The sequence below is a fragment of the Micrasema longulum genome, unplaced genomic scaffold, assembly GCF_059751315.1.
Source record: "Micrasema longulum isolate JH-2025_06_02 unplaced genomic scaffold, ASM5975131v1 h1tg000421l, whole genome shotgun sequence".
In the NCBI taxonomy this organism is placed as follows: Eukaryota; Metazoa; Arthropoda; class Insecta; order Trichoptera; family Brachycentridae; genus Micrasema; species Micrasema longulum.
Genome location: NW_028277621.1, coordinates 153232 through 177573, shown reverse-complemented (window position 1 = coordinate 177573; position 24342 = coordinate 153232). Strand labels below are relative to the sequence as shown.

Here is a 24342-nt window from a genome sequence, read left to right as displayed (position 1 = left end):
TAAATACGTAGTTCTACAAAATAAACATCAAATCAATTAATCAATCAATGTAGTATGTCCAAATGTTTGTAGCCAGGCTGGATTTTACTCCCTAGGAGAAAAGTACGGTCTGAATTCATTGCAACAGAGTGAAAGCATTTTTCAGCAGGGTTAATGGAAGTTTAGGCATTTAATGAGCTTATGCTCTGTCATTGGTCAAAGAAGAAGTATAAAAATGGAAAAATTGTTTTCAGGCTTTGCCTAGAAGGTAAATCGGTTCAGCCGGATGAATCTCACCCACATGATAAAGATTTCAGCTCTTTTACTTTACAAAAATCATGAGATGGAAAAGTTGAGGAAATTCAAATGTTTTAACATGGGCAGAATGGTGAATGTTACACAGTGTGTAAAGTGGCCACTTAAACCAGCCAGACTTCTATATTCCTTTCTCAAAAAGTGTTTTCCTTCTCTGTTGCAACAAATTTAGATATTTTGAGTATGTCCAAATGTTTGTAAGCGGGCTGGATTATACTCCTTGGTAGGTTAATAAAATGTAAGTTTATTGCATCAGAGAGGGAAAACATTTTTGAGCAGGGAATATACAGCCTTCCTGACCTGTCATTGGCTGGTCGAAGTGGCCACCATTACACACTGTGTAACATTCACCATCTGCCTATGTTTAAACACCCACATTTCCTAAACTCTTTTATCTGTTGACTTTAGTGAGGTAAAGGAGGTGAGACCTTTCGGTAGTCAGATGACAGAAGGAACAACCTGTTATTTTAATTTAATCTAGTAACGAGAGAACCCTTTTAAAACCCTTTCACCGCTCTTATTTTCTTGACTCCTCTTTTACAGTAGTAGCTACTCAATTGTGGAATAATTTACCCACTAATGTTACAGACACCACTTCTTTATTTACATTTAAATCAAGAAATGTTACTATCTAAATTGTTTGAGTTGTTACTTTCTCCTCGTTGTTTTCTTCCTATCCCCTCTCCACTCCTCTCTTCATAGTAAAGTGTAAATTGTTAGTTAATTTTTGTTTTCAATTTTTCTATAAAATTTTAAGATTCTGCTTAATGACCCAGAATATGTCAATGTACTTGTAATTTTCTCAATCTGAACGGTTTTGTTAGGTAGGAGGAAATTACCCTAAGGCAATATGCCAGCCTTTATATGTATATAAATAGAATATATATTATTTATAAATAAATAAAGTGTTAAAATAAATAAATGACGCAAGCAGGCGCTACTCAGTAGCAATTTTATGGTGTTAAGAAATTAAACAGTGCTCATTAATAAAGAGCCCCGAGTGATTCCAAAATGTAATATTTATTTATAAATAATTCAAGCCTTCCTTAATAAATAAAATAAAATAAATTCACAGTTTTTAGTGATTTAATTTAGTATTTTTATTAAAATAGCATAATTTTAAAAAGTACAATGTCTGTGCCATAGAATTAATAATAGTCCAGAAGGAGCGTAGAATCATATTTGAATACATCGGACTGTGTCTGAAAACCCCCCACTTTGCCCCACTTTCACCGCGCGCATTCGTGAAGTCACCACGTGATGTTGCCAGATGGGAAAAAATATAATCATAACACAAATGTAAGGTAAAAAAAAAAAAAGTAATTTGTCAATTTCTCTAAAATTTTATTGAACACACAGACACATTGATTGACACAACAAAGTAAATAAGTAAAGGATCATTTAATAAGAGTAATTTAATAATTGAACTTTGAACTTGAAATATAAAACAAATTTTATTTAACATAAAACAGATATTTTTATGTCATGTTGAATAATATTTTATGTTTTAAAGATAATGTCGGCCAAATGTCCACCACGGCGTTGTTTAATCCGAGGTACAATTTAAATTAGTTCTCTCATTAGATGAGCAAAGTAGGGTAAAAAAAATTACTACCAAAACAACAACACTAACAAAATGTCTATTTTGTTTTCTTCGACAATCTAACAGATGGAAAAATAATTCAATATTTAAGTAATTCATTTGCTACTTAAACATTCGTTTGTTAATTACGCATGAAATGTGATGCATCCTGTTTCTTTAAGATCCCAGCAGTATTTCTACGCTTTAAAACGACACAACATTGCAGAGTTGAATTCAAATCGGGAGTTGCGTACTGAGCGACGTCTACAAAGAAACGTAAAACAACTCCTTTAAGAATAGTTTACTTTCTGTTTGATGCGCGTATGCGGTTTCTAGACTATCCTTAATTCTATGGTCTGTGTTTTAAAATTTTATCATTTTGTTCTTGGGTTGAAAAGACAAATATGCATCTTGCAGGCCAGGCTACCCGGCCAGGGACTGGGCGCTGGAGTGCTTAGAGAGCAGGGGCTCCAGCGGGGGGCAGAGGCAGTGGCGGAGGTCCCTCGGCATGAACATGTCCCCCTGGTCGGCCCCCGTTTCGCGCACGTACTTCAGCACGGCCTGCACCATGTCCGCCGGCACCCGGGGGCCTATGCCCGCCTTGCCCGGCACTGTGATTACCTGGAACACGTTCATGTTGGTATCAAGGTTTTATGAGCGATCAATAGCGTCTTGACGAAAGGGAATTTCGCGTGAGTTCAGTGGGGTCATGTTCGGGATCTGTTTTATGAGCCTGCCACACACACGACGAGAGGCATGGGAAGTAGCGAGGAAAGGAGGCAGAGACGTAGTTTGGCAACATTACTCGTCATGCTCCTTCGACGTGCCCACCGCTCCCTATTTTGTCGGTTTTTGAACGCGAGTCGAAGGACCGGCAATATGAGCGCGAGTGGCTGGCCACATAATCGGGCGGTCGCAGTACGTATCGAGCGCTCACAGAAGACGCACGCGTCAATTTTGAATTATGTATATTTCTTTTAAACAATATTTTTTTAAATTTCATTTTTGTTTTTTTTTACAACATACATAAGAAGAGGTAAAACTGAGTTTGAAAAAAAGGAAAATTACACAGCAATGAATTACATATCAATGAAAACATATTAACAGTAAAAATAGTAAACAAAATACCACCAAGGCATGGCCTGTTCGTAGGTATTAAAGAAATGTTTATGAATTTTTGCTTCTGTAATAAATAGACAAGTATAATATTTTTGCGTAATACATATAAGAAAGAGAAAAGAAAATATTCTGTAAAATATAACGTACTTTTTTATTTTATGGTAATTAAAAAATAAATAAAAAAATATAAAATAAATATCAAAATATTCCAAATTAATTATACATTGATATAATTAGCTGTACTAAAAATGCATAGCGCGCACGCTGCCACAGTTTCATCGTCCATTGTATAGAAAGACAAATTACAAGTGCGATTGATTGCGCGAGTAGAGCAGTGTGTGGGCGGAGAGGGCAACATCGGGCGAGAGGGCGGCAGCGCGAGGAGTATGAGCATGAGCAGCGCAATGAGCATAATGTGGCGGAGCTATAAGGGTTTTGGAAGTAGTACCAGTCAGGATTTGTAGCCGGTACCACCTGTTTCATGTACCAATAAGTAAAACATCGCATGTTAAAAATTTTTTCGTAGGACTTTTTCAGTGTACAATACAAAATTTAAAGATATAGATTACAAAAACATCACTCTGTCAGATTTAAAATTTACACTAAAAATGCATTATGTAACTTAGTAGACATTATAATAATAAATATGTACATCTCCCTTCCTCTCCTTATCCTCTCTTCAAGCATTCTAGTCCTAATCCCGCCCAATTTACAGCAACTTAATGTTCTTAAAATAAATATAAAAAAATCCTTTGATTATTGAAAAATATTTACGAGTACATGAAAATAACATTTTTATATGTATAAACTTATGTGTATTTATTTAACATGTAATATATTTTCTTTACTAACTTGTTATTAGTTCTGAGTTTATACACTATATCTGTTTGTTTACTATAAATATGTATGTCGAACTGTTGATTTCCCAAATAAAATAAATTATTTTTCAGTAAATATAAGGCTTGTGCAAAATAAGCAAGCCAAAAAACTAACTCCGGTTTTAAAAAAAAGACCAAAACGCAAGAATATGATTTATCATTTGTTGACCGGTAAAATTTATTAAGTACAGATTTATGGTAAAATGTCTTTATATCACGTTCTATATTTTTCAACAATCTCTTGCAAAACCAGATATGGAATCCCTAAAGAGTCCAAAGACGAGCTGCAAAGTTGTCACCGAGCCTAAAACGGCTTCCACACGTGGAGAGACTGGAAACTCTCGGTCTCACAAAGCCGCAGGAACGGCGAGAAAAGGGTGACCTGATAGAGATATGCAAGATACTCAACAGTCACTAAAGCTGCCCAAATTTGGATCCCATGTTCGAGCTTAAACAAAATGCTCGTCTTCTAGGCCGCAGTCTCGGGCTAGTGAAAACGAGATTCTGTCTAAATCTACGGAAGCAATATGATCGTTGATGGTCGGAATAAGCTGCCACAGGAGCTGATCTAGTCTCAATGGGTTCAAAAATGGACTAGATTTGCTTCGGAAAAGTTGACTCGTTTAAATAGATGTAAGCATATCAGCTTTAAGCTGCTTGCTTAGCGAAATAACGAAACCGCAGTACGTCAAATTATACAATCTTTCACTTCTGTTTTAAATCGCTTAATGGACATAGTAATTTGTTCCTGCGAGAGATTGTTGAAACGTATAAAACTTGTGACATAGTCACTCTGCTGTAACCTTACATGCCAATTGAAGATATATAAAAATGACAGAAACAGCAAGGGTAAAAGTGCTGACCGGCATTTTTCCATTTGACGTTCATACTGTCAATATAATAGGCACATACAAACATACCTCTGGAATATGGGTGTCTTTCTCCTCAGCAACAATTTCATAGAACTCGTTGAAGAAATTCAATAGAATAGGATTCACAACTCCCTTGGCATCAGCGTGTACCTTTTAATAATAAAAACAAGAGATTTAATAATATTATTATTATTTTTAATTAGAGGTCCATAACATCATTTGGCGTTGTCAGTAAGTTGTCACATTACACAAATATTCTTCCTCCGTGGTGAACCTAGTGGTCAAGACGCTTGACTCACACACGAAAGGTTCCGGGTTCGAGAACACAATTTTTTTTTCTCAAGCCTGGGTGTTCTGTGATATAATTCACCACTGTTGAGGTGGCGATTATAATTTTGTGTGGGTATTATTTGACTGAATCGTTGATCTGTGTTAATTTTTGCGGGGAAATAAAAGATGCGTTTGCGGGATGATGGCAGATGCCGAAAAGAACAGTATGCGGCCAAACAAACTACAGCAAACAAAAATCTTAATTTACGAAAAAAGGAAAGGGAATAGGGACAGGAATCCGGATGCTATCTCCAAGTCCTGGCTTCTGGGTAGTTTTTTCGTTTTTTGGTGAACACGGCACTTTCACTATAGATATTTGCGAAATGTAAAGATGAATGTGGCGGAGCGGCGGTCAGAAAATGTAAAGGTGTTCAGATGCGGGCAGATGATTAAAGGACGAGCAATGCGGGCTGATAGTTGACAGAAATTATCTTGCGGTAGTTGACAGAAATTATCAAGAAAAAAATGTGATTGTTGATGTTGGTTGCTATGGATATGGAAAATTGTTCCCATAGCAACCGCAGCTACCCATGGCCATAGAGACGAGGAGAATAACAAACATTGAACGTTAAGAGATCACAGGATGGGTAAAATAGATGGACCTTCATCAACTGGCGGTCCAACTCTAATTGGGCCTCTTGGCCTGTTGTGGTGCAAAAAAAAAGTAGTGCGGGCATTGTTTACGAAAGGTTTGCGTTTTTTTGCCCTGACATATGGCTGTGAAACTTTTGTGTTCACGAAAAAAAAAATACACAAATTATCACTGACACAGAGAGCCATGGAATGGAGAATGCTGGGTATTTCATTAAGAGACAAAAAACCAATACATGGATTAGAGCGAGAACAAAGGTCACCGATGTGGTCTATATATAGGGCTGCCAACCAGAAATGGAGCTGAGCTGGCCATATAGCCAGAATCACAGACTCTAGATGGACCAAAAAAGTCTTGGAATGGCGACCTAGAACGGGTAGAAAAAGTGTCAGCAGGCCTCAGACAAGGTGGTCTGATGACATAAGACGAGTTGCAGGAAGTGGTTGGATACGGTTGGCTCAGGATAGGGAAATTTGGAGGCTAAAGGGGGAGGCCTATGTTTACCATTGGACAAGAGACGGCTGATGATGATGAACTCTTTCATGCTTTGATTTCCAACACGTTCATCTAACAGACTGCATTTCGACAGCATTTACCCTGCTCCAACCTCAGCAACCTAATCCTACAAATATAGCATTCCTCAACATAATATACGAGAATTACGGTTTGAAAGATGTCGAAATCTATAGCCGATAGCCGAAGGTAACAAAATGAATCTTCCTTACATGCTGTTTCTCCGGACGTTGGACTTTTACTAAAACCTCCCTCTCTATTGATTCAGCTACTATTTCTCCGCTCTTCTGCGCCAGATCCTTCCCTCCGATCTTATCTGCAACAGAAGAGAGTCATGAAACATTTATTAAGAATTATAAATGATTTATTAAATTTATATAAAATAGCAAATAGCGTATTGGACGTCCCGGAATTAACTAGTGTTATCAGCTTAAAAGTACCAGTTGGAAATACTCGGCAGCTAACGTTATTTTTTTAATCTCCTGGCAGTCACAATTATTATTACAATTCACCAATACCTAGACTACAGCGGCTAGGTAACGAGTATGGTGAAGTTGATATATTTCGTCTGTCTTTATATAAATATAGGTTAAGTATTCAAAAGGTTATAAATTGATTTGTTTAAAATTTCTTAATATTGTTCTTTATTTACTATTTTGTTTTCTCATGTATCTCTATAATAATGTATAAACGTACATGTATGTATATGTATGTGTGTATGTTTTCATATGTAAATGTATTAAATATTTTTCTATGTACCCTATACCTACGTTCGTACATTTCCTGATTTTTACTTATTATTGTATCTTTTAGCTCTTCTTATGTTATCTTTAATTTTAACTAAATTTACATACATATGATTCACTGCTGCACTTGAATGTAATTTCTAATATATGTAAAAGCCCGTAGGGCGTGTAAATTAATAAATAAATAAGTATTTTGAGTTTGTCAGATTTTTCGTAGCCGAGGACTTTCATCCCGTTGAGTTTGGACGCTAAACGCAAATAAAATTATACCATAAATAAAAAGACAAACTATACATTGATCATAAGAGATATCCGATGTAATGAACTGTAATATAATGTCAAGAACTGTCTCGAGATGGTCACCTCTGCAGAGCAGTAGACTTGTTTATATAAAATTATTTTTGCATTTCATATTTTGTATTTGTTTCCACACAGTGTTTAGATGAATATAAATATGTCATATATATTTGGCATTTGTGCGGATGTTGGGCCACCAGCAACTTGCCGATGTAAAGGTAGCTTGTTACTTTACCTAATGTAATTTTTTTCTCTCACTATTATTTATATCTGTGTGGATTTAAGTATGAATATATGTTATTTTACGTATATTTTTGAGACACCATAGGTTTATATTATTTCATGTAAATAAATGCCTCGACACGGGTTGTGCCTAGTGATGTATTCATATTTAAAAACAAAAGTGTAATGTAAAACGCGAAATAAAAAAAAAAAAAATTTCGCCTACTTACTAGGCAACGCCTAAAAAAAATGACGCATACGACTTATAACTATTTACTACTATTTTTACGTCTATTTTTTTTATGAAATGGCGAATGACACACTGGCCGTTGTTTCTGTCGTCAAAATTTTCCATCAAGTCGCCTGTCTTCCATCGTTATAGGCGGCATTTCGTTTTCACTATGTAAATATCCGATCTTCGGACAGCCTTCATACTGCTGAAATCTGCGTTTGCTATTTCCAGCCGCTCTCTCAGTCCTTCATTAGATACAACAACAACAACAACGAACCATCACGCTGTTTCCCCGTAAGGGTGGGCAGAGAGGATAGAACGCCACATCACTCTATCTTTGCATACAGATCTCGCTTCCTCTACATTCATCCATCTTCTCATGCACGCACGCTGATTATTTCGACTTTTGACATGTCCATCTTCAAGTATTTGTTGGATTTGGTCATGCCATGTTTTTCTCGGTCTACCTCTATTTCTGCATCCATCAACATTCGCATTGTAAATATTCTTAGCCGTTCTTTCGCTGTCCATTCGTTCTACATGTCCAAACCGGCGCAGAGCTCCTTTCTCGATTTTGTCGATAATGCTTGCCTCAGCCCTACATAATGTACGGATCTCAACATTTGCGCCATAGTTTTACCACACAGAGATGGCATTTCGACAGCATTCAGCCTGCTTTCATCTCTATTTTTCCAAGTTCATGCTTCGCTCCCATACATCAGGGTCGGGACCAGGACTCCGTTGTGAACTGCTAATTTTGCCTTATTAGAAAGTACCTATAAATGAACTTTATACTTGTCACGTTAAAGCCCTTTGGGCGTATATGGAGAGATAATAGTAATAATATATCATACACATACCAGCATCATAAGTCAGCATCTTAGTTTTCTCCACCAGATCCTCGATAGATTCTAATGCATCCATGAAATCATTGACCTTCTTTTCCTTGTTCTTCTCCAACTGCAAGGCATCAAATTATTGTACATATTTTTAAAAATGAATAAAAATTGCAACAACGAAACATGAGAGTAATACCAGTAAAATTATGTTAAATGGCCATGCCTTCCATAGCAGTCATAGTCCATTTATCGATGGCATAAAGAGCAACGACTGCCAGAAGAAACTCAGCGTTTTCTATTGGATACAATACAATGCATGATATTCTGCAAGACTAACAGTATTGCACATAAAACGTCCGTCTACATAAGAGCAATGTCCTGCAGTACACTATTATTGTAACTACCCCGTGGCACAGTAGAACTCTAATTATCCTACTCCGACTATCCGAATCGCTGATTATCCGAATCGAATTCCCGAATCTGACCACAGGCAACTTCTCACTGCTAAGCAGATGCGTGACTTGGCTGCCCGAAAACGGACGATGACAGTCAAACAGCTTACTTTGACCGAGATGTTCAGCAAACAATGACTCACATTTACAGAACGTTACGTACATTTATTTTATTCATATTTTTCGCTTACAAACTATAATTAATAATAAAAATAATGTGACCTCACTGGGGTTTCCCGTGCCGAGGACACTTAACAATTTAGTTTTTTTAATTACATTTGAGAATAAACAAAGAAGACTCACTTAAAAAACAAACATAATTAACAAATATTCAGTTTTAAAAACAAGGTATTTATGTACATCTATATTATTTATATTACAAAACACACAATGAAAACAACAAAAACCTAACATAAGCCATACAGTTGTGGAGCAGTTGATTCAGCATTGGTATGGGCGAATGAGACAATCCATTTTACTTCTACCTAGCTCCACTATCCATTTTTTTATAGCCTTTTTAAACATTTTCTCATTACTAATTGCTTTAATAGATAGTGGAAGTAGGTTATAGATTTTAATTGAATAATACTCAAAATCCCTTTGTCTGAAAGTGGTATTAGTTTGTATTTGTTTAAGCTGTTTATGTGTTGAGGATACTGTACTAATACTGTACTAATGTACTAATGTACTAATGTACTAATGTACTAATGTACTAATGTACTAATGTACTAATGTACTAATGTACTAATGTACTAATGTACTAATGTACTAATGTACTAATGTACTAATGTACTAATGTACTAATGTACTAATGTACTAATGTACTAATGTACTAATGTACTAATGTACTAATGTACTAATGTACTAATGTACTAATGTACTAATGTACTAATGTACTAATGTACTAATGTACTAATGTACTAATGTACTAATGTACTAATGTACTATTATGTACTATTATGTACTAATGTACTAATGTACTAATGTACTAATGTACTAATGTACTAATGTACTAATGTACTAATGTACTAATGTACTATTATGTACTATTATGTACTAATGTACTAATGTACTAATGTACTAATGTACTAATGTACTAATGTACTAATGTACTAATGTACTAATGTACTAATGTACTAATGTACTGTAGAGTGGGTCGATGATGTAAAGAGTTTTTTATTTTTTTAGACATCAAAGTGAAAGGGGTCTAAAAAGATGTATTTTAGAACACATTGAACGTAAAAATTATTTAAAGAATATTTCACACTACTTTTGGCCTTCAACCAAGGTTTGAAGTTTACCACTGTCTGAAAATTTTGTTAATTTTCTATATTGATAAAAAAAAACTTTTGTTAGTAAAGATATAACTTAATTAACATTACAAATTTGAACACGTTTTAAAACTACCGAAATGCAAAAAGTTTATACTCCGTGGAACTGATTCCGTTGAGCGCCTGGCTAATATTGACGAAAACAATGGCCCATTAAAACAATGCTACCCATTTATCACAAAACAAATTGCAACTCACGTCCTTAGATGCTTATTTAATAAGGTTTAATGCACATTATAAAATTTAATTGGACCGATTTTCTTACTTAAATACGAAATGACAGCCGGTTTACCGCAAAAAATCGACTTAAAAAAAAATTTCAAACTCCGGTGCAGGGCCAAAAGTAGTATCGAATATTTTTTGCATTCTGAGTAATCCAATAGGCAAATTTTAGACCCATTTTATATAAAAATTCGGAAAAAAATATCGGCCCATCCTAATGTACAGCACTTATGACTACGCTTAACATGTAAAAGTGTTCCCTTTTCATTTAATCAATTAAAAGCTCTTTTTTTAAAAAGTTTTTTCCCCCATTTTTGACAAATAGTATAGAGTATTTAATTCAAACAGACCCTTTTTTCGGAAAAAATCAAATTATTCGAATTTTTATTATCAGAATGGGAGTCCGGTCCCAATTCATTTGGATAATTGGAGTTCTACTGTAGTAGTGTCTCCATAGATGTGAAGAACAAAGAAACGCGGCCTATAAAGAGACCACAGGTATGGCAACGTCAGTCAGCCTAAAGGGTCAGCCCAAAGAGTCAGCCCGATCGAGTCAGCTCAACGCAGTCACTCAGTTCCAGCATGCAGTCAGTTCAACTCATTATAGCCGTAATACTCGCGCAACATTGCCGTGTCTTATTCAACATGTAATAAATACGCATTAAACCCTAACCACGTGTCGTCTATCAATCTCCAACTGGGGTAGGAGCTCCAATGCTCAAAAACCTAAATCCTACATGGATTTAGAATAATTATTAGTATTTACAAAATCAATATGGATATTGTGGAAAAATATTTTCATTATATCTCTTGTGTGGCTATGATGTCACACAAGTCGACACAGGACACAAGATTTAATATATCTCTCATATTTTTTTAATTCAAATTTAAATTTTCACACCGGAATGGAAATTTAAATTTGTATAACTATTCTGGATGTTAATACAAAAAATATTTATCCTTGCTACGCGAAGATGTCCGCTGATTCATTAACACATCTGTATACGAGAGAGCACGAAGATAGAACTCATAACATGGAAGACAGAGACGCTGTTCTGTGGTGAGTGCTGTGTAAAACAGATTCAGTCCTTAGATGGTTGACGACAGTTATAGGGGACGCACGCGTGTAATATGAGCGGTGTATTTAAGATTTTAAAATTATTTTTCTATAACAGGGATTAACTACGTGTTTATTTATAAATTTTGGAAGAAAGAATATTAAACAGCATGACTCCGTTTTTTTTTTCAAATGTCTTTTAGAATATTCCGTCTTTTTACCGCGCGCAAAGGGATTATTTACCACAGTCTTTTAAGAGTAACTATTTTTTTTACATAAAAATGTTCAAAAATACGTCTCCACGTAAACGCGACTTGTTTGGCCATGACAGATGTGACGTCGAGATTCTTGACGACGTTCTTTTTAAATTTAAACGGTCATTAATAAATATGTAATTTTTACAGAAACGTGACGTATTAGGGGCGTGATTAATGCAATAAACCAAGGCACCGCCTTAAAGCAATTTTCCAAAGGAATGTGGATGTTAAAACATAGGCAATATGGTGAATGTTACAAGTGTGAAAAGTGGCCAATTAATCCAGCTAATGACAGGTCATAAGCCCTGCGAATGCCTAGACCTTCATATTCCCTTCTCTAAAATGATCTCCACCCTTGCTGTAACTTGTTGATCATAGTGACTCCCCAGGGAGTGAAATCCAGCTTTTTGTCCACAAACATTTGGACAGACTCAAAATATTGTATTTTTTTTTATTTCACCAAATCCGTTTCTAAGTGGAGCATATGGGAATAACTAGACGCCTCCAGGAGACCCTATCCCGAAAGTTTAAAGAAAAGATCGTCATCGGCGGTCTTCCAGGACGGCAGGTGTGAAGAAGAGGCCACTTGGATTAAGGCTCTCCTGAGGGATTCCCAGCACTTGCCCAAGCCAATTCCACCACTGCACCCTCAAAACGCTCGTTATAGAAGGCTGCTGCGGCCATCCTCGGACGTTAATGATAGTTTTGAATGATGTAATTACCTCTTCTATAATATCCAGTCTCTCCTTGACGGAAACATCCAGTTTGGGTTTAACTTCCGCAGGAGTTTGTTCCTCTCCTTCTCCTCCCCCTTCACTATCTTTTCCCTCCTCACTTCCTTCGTCCTCTTTCTCATCCCCTTTCTCCTCATCTTCTGCCAACACATCACTTCCAACCTCTAAGACTGTAAAAGAAAAAAATGAAATATATTAGTAAAACACGTCATAATTATGTTGAAAGGAGAGCTAATGCGGGCAACAAAATGAACAACGCACTAAGCGCAGTATTTGCAAATTAAAATATGTCAATCGAAGCTAAATGGGCAGTGCCCAACGGAGTTTTAGTCCAAACATACATAGAGAATGCGGTCGAAATGCACGAATGTCACTTAGATGAACGTGCGGCAAACCAATGCATGAAATGGTTACGAATGGTGAAGTCAGGCAAAAGTGTAAATCTGAGATCTGTATAATTGAAAGGATTAAAAAAGGGTCACAGAGATAGTTTGATCATGCAGAACGAATGGATGACGAAAGAATGGTAAAACAAATGTACGAGGCATATCCAGAAAGTAAGAGTAATGTTTGGCTCTCGTGTTGTGAGAATTTTTCCCAAAGATTGGCAACACTGATAGGTAGTAGGGGGTCTTCTGAACACAACGAGTACGATAAATTTGTGCTGTTTACAGATACTTGAAAAATTAATTTTGTTTAAAAAAATGGAAATAAATTGTGAACATTTTCGTGCGATGATTTTCTATGACTTTCGACGTGGATTAAACCAACAACAGTGTGCCGATCAACTCGTTGCGACTTTTGTTGATAAAGCGCCATCTCGAGTCACTGTGTTTTGCTGGTTTTCTGAATTCAATCGTGGTCGCACTTCGTTACAAGACGAATTTCGTGAAGGTCCAAAATCGGCTGTTGTGCCAGAAAAAAACGATGCTTTGCGTGAACTGATATTGCAAGATCGTCATGTTACATACCGTGAGATTGAGGCATGCTTGGGCATTAGTTCCACTCACATACATTCAATATTGTATGAACATTCGGTCGTCAAAAATATTTGTTCGCGTTTGATACCGCGTAATTTGACAATCGCTCAAAAAAGGGCTCGTGTCGATTGGTAACAAATGTTTAAAAAATTCAATCGCTGTGCTTCAAAAGACGACTATAAGATCTTGACAGGCGACGAATCATGGGTCTATGCATATAAACCCAAAACAATCCAACAAATGTTGTTCGTGCACGAAGCACTTCGAAACAAATGGTCGCCTGTTTTTTCGGAATAACTGGACATGTCGCCACCGTTCCATTAGAGCAACGTAGAATGGTCAATTTTGAATGGTACACGACCATTTGTTTGCCAGAAGTGTTCGAAAAAATAAGGGAAACCAATTGCAAAAGACGAATCATTCTCCACCATGACAATGCAAGCTGTCACACATCAGCTGAAACAAGTGAATTTTTGAGCATTCAAAACATTGAATTGATGGGTCATCCGCCGTACAGTCCTGATTTGGCACCCAATATTTTTTTCTTACTCCGCATATCAAAAATATATTGCGAGGTCAACGTTTTTCGATACCTGCAGAAGCGGTTGATACGTTTAAATCACATGTTTTGGAGGTACCTCAATCGGACTGGAAAAAGTGCTTCTTCAAACGCATGCAAAAGTGAATTGATCTTCAAGGATAATATTTTGGAAAACAATAAAGCTATTTTCAATTATAAATAATTGTTTTTACTTGTCTATCTCAAAATTTAAGAAGCAACCCTTGTATTAACAATTTGAATGTGATTAGTTCCGATCGAATAATAACAAGCACATATTTTTACCTGACGGTTCTTTGACAGAGGACATCATGCTAACTGAGTCGATGTTCTCTCCATCTTCAGAGAACACTCTTAGGACCACTCCGTGATTTCTGTCTAAACGACCAGTCTCTGAAAACACATTTTTAAAAAAGTATTTCAAGATTGCATACTTAATATTATGAGGACCAGAGAGTGAGAGACGAGGATGTGTTGTTGTCTATGGCCGCAGTGCCCAATGGACCTACCGCGTTACTCGCCCTTCTCTGTCTTCACCAGTATTCAAATTCACTCTAAACTATTATTTGTGTAATATCTGTATTTTCGTGTGTAATAAACCAAAAATTGAAAGTAACTTAAATTATTTTATTTATTTATTCCTTGAGGTTAAATTCGATAAATCCGTTAAATCCGTTAAATCCGTTAGATCCGTTAAATCCGTTGAATCCGTTAAATCCGTTAAATCCGTTAAATCCATTCAATCATATGTTTTACATGAACTAACAAATAGCTACTTTCAAGTAGAGTACAATAATAATACCTCTCCAATATAATGCATTTGGCCTCTTCTCCTTTATCATAGTCTTTTGAATAAACAAACACAAGGTACAAGAAAACCATTTTAAATAAGTAAGACTAATTACAGATTTCACATTAATTTACTAAGAATTCAGAAGCAGAAGATAAAAAAAATACACACAGATTCTGAATGAAGAAAGAAACATGAAGAAATCAATCATTATTTTCAACTAATTTCTTGAGCAGTTTTTGATTGGTTGCAACACGGCCATTTTGTAAACAATTTGATACCTTCCTCGTCTTGTTCTGGCAATTCAACTTGGGATTTGTCTCCTTCGGATGACCCTTCGTTACTGTCGTCTGCGGAGTCTCCCTGATTCACTTCCTCAGCTTTTTGCTCCGAATCCTTAAGAAAACATTTATAAAATATTATTATCCACTGTTTTGAGTAATGTTCAGTTTCTAGAAAATGTTTCTTCATATGACTGTTGTTATTGGCTTAGGACGTATGTATATATATATATATATGTATAATAATTATAAATAAATACCGCTTACCGTGACAGAAACATTTCTGGCTGAACACCAGAAAATTTTCTGCGCTTTTGTCGATCTGCAAAAGGCATTTTATAGAGTTGACAGAGAGAAATTGTGGAAAGTTTTATCGGAGTATGGAGTGAATGGTAACCTGACAAGGCCTATTGCGTCACTGTACAAGGACAGCGCAGAATGTGTGAAGGAGAGTGGGTCATTCGCATCGAGGTTTAACATTCCTAAAGGAATCAAACAGGGATGTGTAATGCCACCATGGTTGTTCATCATACACATCGATAACTGTATGAAAGAACTGACAGATTTAAGGATGAGGGAAACAAATAGTGGTATAACGGTTAACTGTCTTATGTATGCGGATGATGCCGTGATTCTTGGTAACAGCAGAGAAGACCCACAATTCTTGGTAACAAAAGTCTACGATGTATGCAAGAGAAGCCATTTGCTAATGAATGCTGTTAAATCCAAAGTGATGAAAATATAACTAAATGTGAGATCAGTGTGAACGGAGATATTCTGAATCAGGTAGAAGAATTCGTGTATCTGGGGAGTATGTTTACTAGGGAAGGAAAGACCGAGAAAGATATTGAAAGGAGGGCGAGTGCAGGGAACAGGGTAATCCGAGACTTTTTTTACTCGGCAGCATTTCATTGATTGTTTTTAAAAAATGTATATTTCTACATTATTTTTCAATTTTTACACTTCTTGTACCAGTAGTTCTTGTAATATATCTTGTTTTGTATATGTCCATGTGAGTGTTTCTAGTAATTTGATATTATTCCAAAAAATAAACACCTTGTCTTCTGTTGTTGGTGGCTGAATCTCTTCATCTTGCTTCTCTTCGTCAGCTCCTAATTCCTTTGCATCTATATCTACAGATCCCCCACTCTCTTCCTCCTTTGCTGCGTCAACTTCTTTTTCTTCTTCACCAGTCTCCTCTCTTTCTTTATCATCCTAAATGTCATCAAAAACATTTCAGTAAAATATTGCTTTTTTTTTTGTTTTGGGAAGAATTAGAAAATTTGTTTATAAGGATTCGTGCAAAATCATTTGTAACACAATTATTGAAGCACACATAAATTATTGTAGCGGCAAATTATTTTTATTAAACCAAGAAAATTTAAACAAAACAAAGCTCTAATAATTATTTTTAAAAAAAAACCTATATACGAGTGCAAATCTAATGTTAAATTAATTAAAAGTACTACAATATAAGCAAATAATATTTTTAAATAAGATGATATACGAGGGCGGATTGATAATGAAGCTACCTAGCGCTAGATGCCAGCACAAACACAAAAAAGATTTTTTCCGAATTGCGATCTGTCAAACGGCAGCTGTTAAAATGTCACCCAAATTCATCGATTAGTTTATTTGTTGTAGTCATTTGAAGTAAACAACTTGGGTGTTTCTTGAAAAATTGAAAAAATCGAATTTCGTGCAGTGATTAAATTCATGCACTATTATTTGAAAGCGAAAACGGCGAAAAAGACAAAAAAAAGCTCGATAAACATTACAGTGAGTCTGTTCCGTCAGATTACATGGTAAAATATTGAATTGCTAAATTTAAATGCGGCCGAACAAGCACTGCAACAATACCATCAACAGGAAGGCCAAAAGAGGTGGTTACTGAAGAAAATATCAAGAAAATCCTCGATATAGTTATGAATGATTGCCGATTGAAATTGCGTGAGATTGTTGAAATGGTAAACATCTCATATAAACGTGTGTTCAACATTTTGCATGAACATTTGGATATGAAAAAGCTATCGGCTAGATGAGTGCCGCGTTTGCTCAGTGTCGAACAAAAACGAGTTCGAGAGACCACTTCACAGCAGTGTTTGGACATGATAAAGCGTAATCCTGTTAATTTTTAGCGTCGATTAATAACTGTCAATGAAACGTGGGTGCACCACTATACACCTGAAACCAAAAATCAATCGAAACAATGGGTGGAAACTGGTGGAAGTGCTCCAAAGAAGACAAAGGCAGTGAAATCGGCTGACAAGGTTATAGCAGCTGTATTTTGGGATGCACTCGGAATATAGCTCATCGATTATCTTGAAAAGAGTGGATCCCTTTTCAAAATAATCGATCACAGGAAAGTATTATCGTCCATTATTGGATCGATTGAATGATGCAATCAAGGAAAAACGACCGCATTTAAAGAAAAAAAAAGTGCTCTTTCTTCGAGACAACGCACCGGTTCACACAGTATTAGATACGATGCTAAAATTACGTGAAATACACTGCTAATTGGTTGATCATCCACCTTATAGTCCAGATTTAGCTCCTGGTGACTTTTTCCTGTTTCCAAACTTGAAAAAATGGCTCGCAGGAAATAGATTCAGCTCAAGCGAAGAAGTGATTACCGAAACTAACGCGTATTTTGAGAGGTTCCCGAAATCGTATTATTCAGATGGTATAAAAAAGTTGGAATATCGTCTTACTAAGTGTGTCAAAGTAAAAGGGGACTATGTTGAGAAATAAATGGTTTTTTGAAAAGAAAAAACAATTCCTACTAAGGTAGCTTCATTTTCAATCCGCCCTCGAATGTGTATAATATTGTGATTTTTTTTAAACAGAATTTTGGAAAAAAAATTATCAAAGTTAACATGAACATGATCACGATACCAGAGAAAAGGTAAAAATCAGACTGCCATTTAGAAAAAAGGCGAAGTCACAAAATTATTTTTTTATGACGCAAAATAGAAAATGTTATGGAAAATTAAGAAAAAAAATTCGAAATTCAAAAAGAAGGTTGGGACATATGTGTTAAACCACTTTTAAATGGAATAAATGTACATTTTTATTATAAAAGAACACAAAAATATGTTTATGTGTGCCCTATTTCAAGATCAAAAATGAATAAGAAAAAAAACCGTACAGACAGATAATACAAATCCACACGAGACAATGAAATGACATAAAATGGATTAATTCTAATTAATTCAATCAACATTGTTGGAGTATGTCTAAATGCTTGCAGACTAACTGGATTTCCTCTCAGGGAGATGTTCATATTTAAATTTGTTGCAACAGAGGGGAAACACTTTTCAGAAGGGAATATGGTAGTCTAGGCATTTACAGGGCTTATGACCTGTCATTGGCTGGTTTGAGTGGCCACTTAAACCAGCCAATGACAGGTCAAAAGCCCTGAAGATGCCTAGACTCCTATATTCCCTTTTCGAAAATGTTTTCCCTCTCTGTTGCAACAAATTTAGATCTACCAAAATCAGAACATGCCAAAATTTTCAACAATAGGCTATTATTATGACATAACAGTAACCACCACCTCCCCCGCTACTCACCATGGTTTATGAACTGTTTGTGATATGCGAAACTGTTTCATAAAAAAAAAAACAGTGGTAAAACTAGCCACCCACCCATGAAAAAAAAAAAAAAAAACAACTTTTTTGATAACGGTTTTCGGCAGCGTGGTTCGTCACAAGAAACAGCCTAATCAATTTTTCTGAAACTGTTCCAGCTGATGATTTATTTTTCTCAATCTACCGATTCTAGCTTGATGGAAGTTGGCAGTTGGTATCTTTATTCTGAATAAAATTCCTGCCGTTTAAGCCATGTTTCTAATTACAATTAACTAAAATTGAACAAATCTTAAAAAAATTAAAACAAATAATTCACTAACATGTTCCGCGTCTTCGCCGCTCATTTCTTCTAGACAAAACAAAAGAAAACAAATAAATTAACCAATTAACCAAACACAAAATAAATTATAAAACAATAAAAATACAAACAGTTTGGGCAGATACAAAATACGGATGCTCCATTGTTCTTGGACTTTGCGACAATGGTGATTGGACTCATAAAGGTAATAAACCAAAATCAGTGATCGAACAGCCCATTTCCAAGACAAACAATGACGATTTTTTCCGAGTGCCTTGTACATGACACGTAAGGCTACTAAATACAGGGGTCCAAATATATTAGAAAAAAAACTCATGACGGTGTGATCACAGCAGATGACGATAGGATGAAAGGGGAGTTTCTGGCGCCTCCAAACCAGAATCGACCAGCTGAGGGAAGGTAACTCCGACAGAAAAATCTACCAGAGAAGGTGACGGGACACTCTGGTCACATTTATTTTGGAACCACTATAGTGAGAACATCAGTGTGCAGTCGTCCTGGCTGCGCAATATAAAAGCAGCGCGGGACAAAAAAGCTTTCGATGCAGTGATCGCCAACGTCGGTCGGAAGTACCCGACAAGGCACCAAAAAAAAATAATAGAGTTATCTTCCATGTACTCATTAAGTCCATAATAGGCTTTTTTTTAAGTACGCTTTTTATGAAAATGTTGAATTTATTGTCCGTCATAATTAGGACACTGTCGGGTATTCTATTGTAGAAGTATACGCAGTGCCCCACAAACGATGTGCTTACCTTACTAACCTTCTATTTCGGGATTTCCAATTTGTCTTTATTTCTAGTATTGCGATTATGATTGTCGCTATTTTTTTTGAAAAATGGATATATTTTTACGCACATACATAATATTATCATAAATATACTGACTGTTTGTGCTCAAACCAACAGTGGAACGTGAAAACCAGCACAGACAGAACTTTCAGGTGACGGGGTCGCCTTTCCTTCTCAAGTCAAACAACTGATGAACTTTTTTAACTCAAGCACTTTATTATAACAAAGAACAGTTTGTTAAAAATAAAGCGGTGAATCACTGTAAAATCTCCAGATGGTGTCTCGAATTTCTTCTTTGGGTGATCTCCGTTCGTCTCTTTCTTGCGGATCTTGTTCGGAACTGTCCGTCTCTCTCAGAAACCTGAGCTTAAATAATTTCCCTGAATCCCTGTGGTCATTCCCTATTTTACTGCATCTGGGCGCGCCAATTTTCTAGGACACTCCCCTTTTTATGCTTTATTTTTATTTCATAATACAACTGCATAAAAAACATTTGTTAGCGAAACAATGTAACCTACTACAATATGATAAATGAATTTATTTAGGGATATTTGAAGAAGTCCGCAAAACTACCACAAGTTAAATATATAGAATTAAATAAACGCTAAAAGTTTGATGAATGAGTAAGGAAAGAAGGAATTCAAACTGCTGGGTCTCTCGGGAACAGTTCTGGAGAAGTCTTCCGTGACGTAGTTCAACTTGGCGAGGTTTCTGGACACCTTTCCTCCAAGGACTGGGAGCGGCTGTCCCAGCACGCTGTTGTCCGCCAGCACTCCTGGCTCCTCCGTCCAGCCCTTCAGCTTGGGAATCCAGCGCTGAATACGGTCAATATGAGAATTGTTGTACCGTCGAAGGAAGGTGGAAACATACAAAAATAAAGAGCAGACCGGCTCAGAGGACCGCGCGCTGACTACGCCTCAGGAGCAGCTTCGTCTTCTCTAACGTCTTAGAGAATGTCAGACACTCGTCCAGGGGTGGTATTCTGGATCCTCTCAACCCCCTAGCGAGTGATTGATTTTAAAAAATGTATGATTTTTTTATGTTTTTATTTTTTTAAAGGAATAACCCGCTAAGCCTCTTCTTTAGAGGCTTGTCAGCAGGGGGGAAATAGGATATAAAAGGAAGTTAAGAAAAATACGTCACAACACCCAGACCAATGGAGAAAAAAATGTTACTTGGATTTTTCTTGCAGCTGGCGGGAATCGAACCCGTGGCGCCAGTTTCACAACTAGACTAGTTTCTTAACGAAAATATGAAACTATTTATTCATAGATGGCGTTTTTATAATTTTTTGTTCAAAAATGCCATTTTTACGTTTAACTTCTATGGAAATTTTACAAAACTTGGTATACGAAAAAATTTACACTAAATTGATTGTAACAAATACCATAACAATATAATTTTGGTCCTTTTCAGAAAATGGAGTACAAAACAAAAATTATTTATCTTATTGCGATATGAACATGCGATAAATACACCTTGGAACCTCCTTGCTTCTGTGCATCTCCATAGTTGATCCTGCCTCAGAGGGCAGGATCACCTCAACAACCTAATCCAATACTTGTTAAGTGAACTGAGGTTGATCGCGCCACTAGCCAGAAGCTGATGGACGCTCGAATTACTGGTTCGCGGATTAACGTTATCTTTACTTCTTTGTCACTGAACCCTAATACAAATGAATGCAATTACCCACCTTGTACTGGGGTTCGGGCACCTTATTGTTCGGACCTCTCCCGCGGCATGCAGGATCAGATCATGCGGTCAGGAGGATCGGCACTTGTCGGTTTCTTGATTATTGATATGCGTTAACACGACACAGTGGATTATTTTTTTAATATGAAATTTTATTTTTAAACCCGTACGGATTACATGCATTTAAGAAAATATTGTTGCTTTTTAAAATTCATATTCTACTGTGAATGATTATATTTTTAACATCTTTTGTAAAGGTTGTCTGAGTCTTTTGTTTAGTTTTGTCCGGTAGTTTATTGTATAATTTCAGTCCCTTGTTCATTAGTCTTTATTGTCCTTGTCTCCCTTTAGAATATTGTACATGATATTGTTCTGATATTCTCGTATTGTGTCCATGTTTACTACGATTTTTTCTACACTTACTACATTTTTTTCAGTTTTCAATTACATCAGTGGCTAATTTATGAATAAATTTTAAGGATTCTAGTGAAATAGTTCAGTAATATTTTATTGTTAAGTTTGTTTAAAGAGTTCTTCAGATGATGTTCGATGAGGTAGGTCATATACTAATTTTAATATTTTATTTTGCTGTATTTGTAGTCTGTTTATGTCATTTTGATTTCCTGTTAATCATTGTAGTTGCTAAGGCTTATTTATCAAAGATTGGATTTTTTTTTGATTAAAAAAAAAAGACTCCATTATGTCACCATTTTGCTTATTAAATTATTGAATTGATCGCTAAAACAAATTATTCGCGATCGCGCTGGGAATATGAAAACACATGTTCATTCAGTGACAGTTTAGTTGTTATTCGGGCCGGAGAGAATAAGGTGGTACCCACAGTAGGATAATTGCAACATTTAAACCAGAGCCCAGTAGGTAGCAAATGAATCTAACACCGCAACCCAGGAAATGCGCCATACACAAACACATAAAGCACATGTGGCGTAACCAGGGGTGCTGTGCAAATGTGCAACATAAATAACTAAAAAAGCTGCACAGGCAAAATGGTAAGTTAGACCAAGGGAACATTTTGACGACTACGTCTTACATCACAATGCAGCTCTGATTCAGGAATGATGGTCGCCTCTTCCACAGCTGGAATATCCTTCTTTGATTTTTCGTTGGCCAGATACATTTCTGAAATAAATTTACAAGAATTATCATATTGCAATCATTATCATATTTTTTTAAAAATAAAAACCTTTATTAGCATAAATAAACAATTCACAATACATTCAGTATAAAAATGGGACACGTAAGGTTGAACTTGCCAAAAAAGAGTCTGGCTCTTGTGTTTGGCAAGTTTACAAAATAACATTAAAAAGAAACAAAAAATGCAAATCAAATAAATAAAAAATTGAGAAAATATAAGACTAAAAAATATTAAATAAAAACAGAAAATTTATAAATTTATAAACACAGGCACACATATTAAACATACATCTCCATTTTCAAAATTAGTTAATGTTAATTATGTCAAGAAGCTTTTCTTTAATTTATCCTTAAATTTTCCGTAATTTATTTCTTGACGTAGATTTTGTGGTAAATTATTGAAAAGCTTCCGTCCTATGTAAGTATAATGATTTTTGGCTGTGGTAGTTTTAGTTCTCTGTAGAGCGAGGCATCCTGTTCTCAACCTTCCCGTGATACGGTCCGATGGGAGGCTCTCCTTATGCACCCGGAGCACACAGCACTTTCCGTAGATACCCCCCACTCTTAAAACATTAAATTTCTTGAATAGTTCGGTAGTTGAGAACAAGGATGGCTTATAAAGTATTATTTTAATGATTTTTTCTGTAGAACTTTTAAGGGTTTAAGATGAGCGTTATAAGTCCCTCCCCATCCAACTATTGCATATTGAATGATTGACTGTACTAGAGCATAATAAACTGTCTTTTTTATTTATTTTTTTTATTTACAATTTTAAAAAACCCGTTAGGGTTACATTAGAAATTTAATATTGTCTAATCATTTTATGTCTCGTCTAGTCTAGTTAGTTCAGTCATCATGTGCTTTTTCAGATTGATTTTAAATTTGTCTCCATTAAAAGTTTTCAAGTAGTAAGGTAGGTCGTTGTAGTGTTTAAGTCCATTATGTAGTATTTTTGACTGTCCTGTGTTTGTCTTTGCTTTTTCAATATGATAGTGTTTTTGTTGTCTGGTGTTATATTTATGTATGTCAGCATTTTTGACTAATATTATGTCGTCGTCTTGTATGTTTCCCAGTGTTATTTTGTGCACAATTTTTAAGGTCTCAATTTTAGTCAAGTAGTTTATGTCAAACTGGTGTGTTTTTTTGTACAGTTCAGTCGTAGAGGTCAGGTAGGGTAGGTTGTATGTTAGTTTAAGAATTTTATTTTGTTGTCTTCAATTGATTCGTCGATAAGATACCTCTAAGCTTTAAAAATATGTGGAATAATTTTCTTCGTCTTTTGCACATTGAATCTATTTGTTCTTTCCATTTAATATTTTGGTCGGTTATTATTCCCAGATATTTTATCTTAGATTTTTCGGTCAGGGTAACACATTGAGAAGAACAGTTTGTATGGTCTCCGCAGTTTTTGTCGTGAGATTTTTGGTCTTTAAGGTTGTGTCTATTTCTATGTAATAAATGAACACGTTATTCCTATTTACTTATTTATATAAACAATCTTCATAAACAAACATGGTTTTTATTAACACCTGATAATGGGTAATTCAGAATACCTGAAACTAGTTGTGTTATAATATATTAAACTTTTATGTGGAAAAAAATACAAAGTGTTTCGTT

General features: G+C 35.7%; 1 protein-coding gene across 2 annotated transcripts in view; it reads right to left on the bottom strand.

The window, feature by feature from the left end:
- Positions 1–1617: 1617 nt before the first annotated feature.
- The window catches only part of LOC148281673 (uncharacterized), a 31163-nt gene continuing 8438 nt past the window's right edge, over positions 1618–24342 (bottom strand). The window contains exons 5-15 of one of the 2 annotated variants that reach the window (XM_088226329.1): positions 22622–22710; positions 20525–20693; positions 19090–19118; positions 16236–16394; positions 15180–15294; positions 14394–14501; positions 12558–12739; positions 8538–8637; positions 6393–6496; positions 4794–4895; positions 1618–2497 (exon numbers count right to left, since the gene is read on the bottom strand). In XM_088226329.1, the coding sequence (XP_088082455.1) occupies positions 2300–2497; positions 4794–4895; positions 6393–6496; positions 8538–8637; positions 12558–12739; positions 14394–14501; positions 15180–15294; positions 16236–16394; positions 19090–19118; positions 20525–20693; positions 22622–22710 (1355 nt within the window). In that variant the 3' untranslated portion in view covers positions 1618–2299. The remainder of the gene's footprint in view (positions 2498–4793; positions 4896–6392; positions 6497–8537; positions 8638–12557; positions 12740–14393; positions 14502–15179; positions 15295–16235; positions 16395–19089; positions 19119–20524; positions 20694–22621; positions 22711–24342) is intronic. The other variant, XM_088226330.1, reaches the window with a different exon arrangement.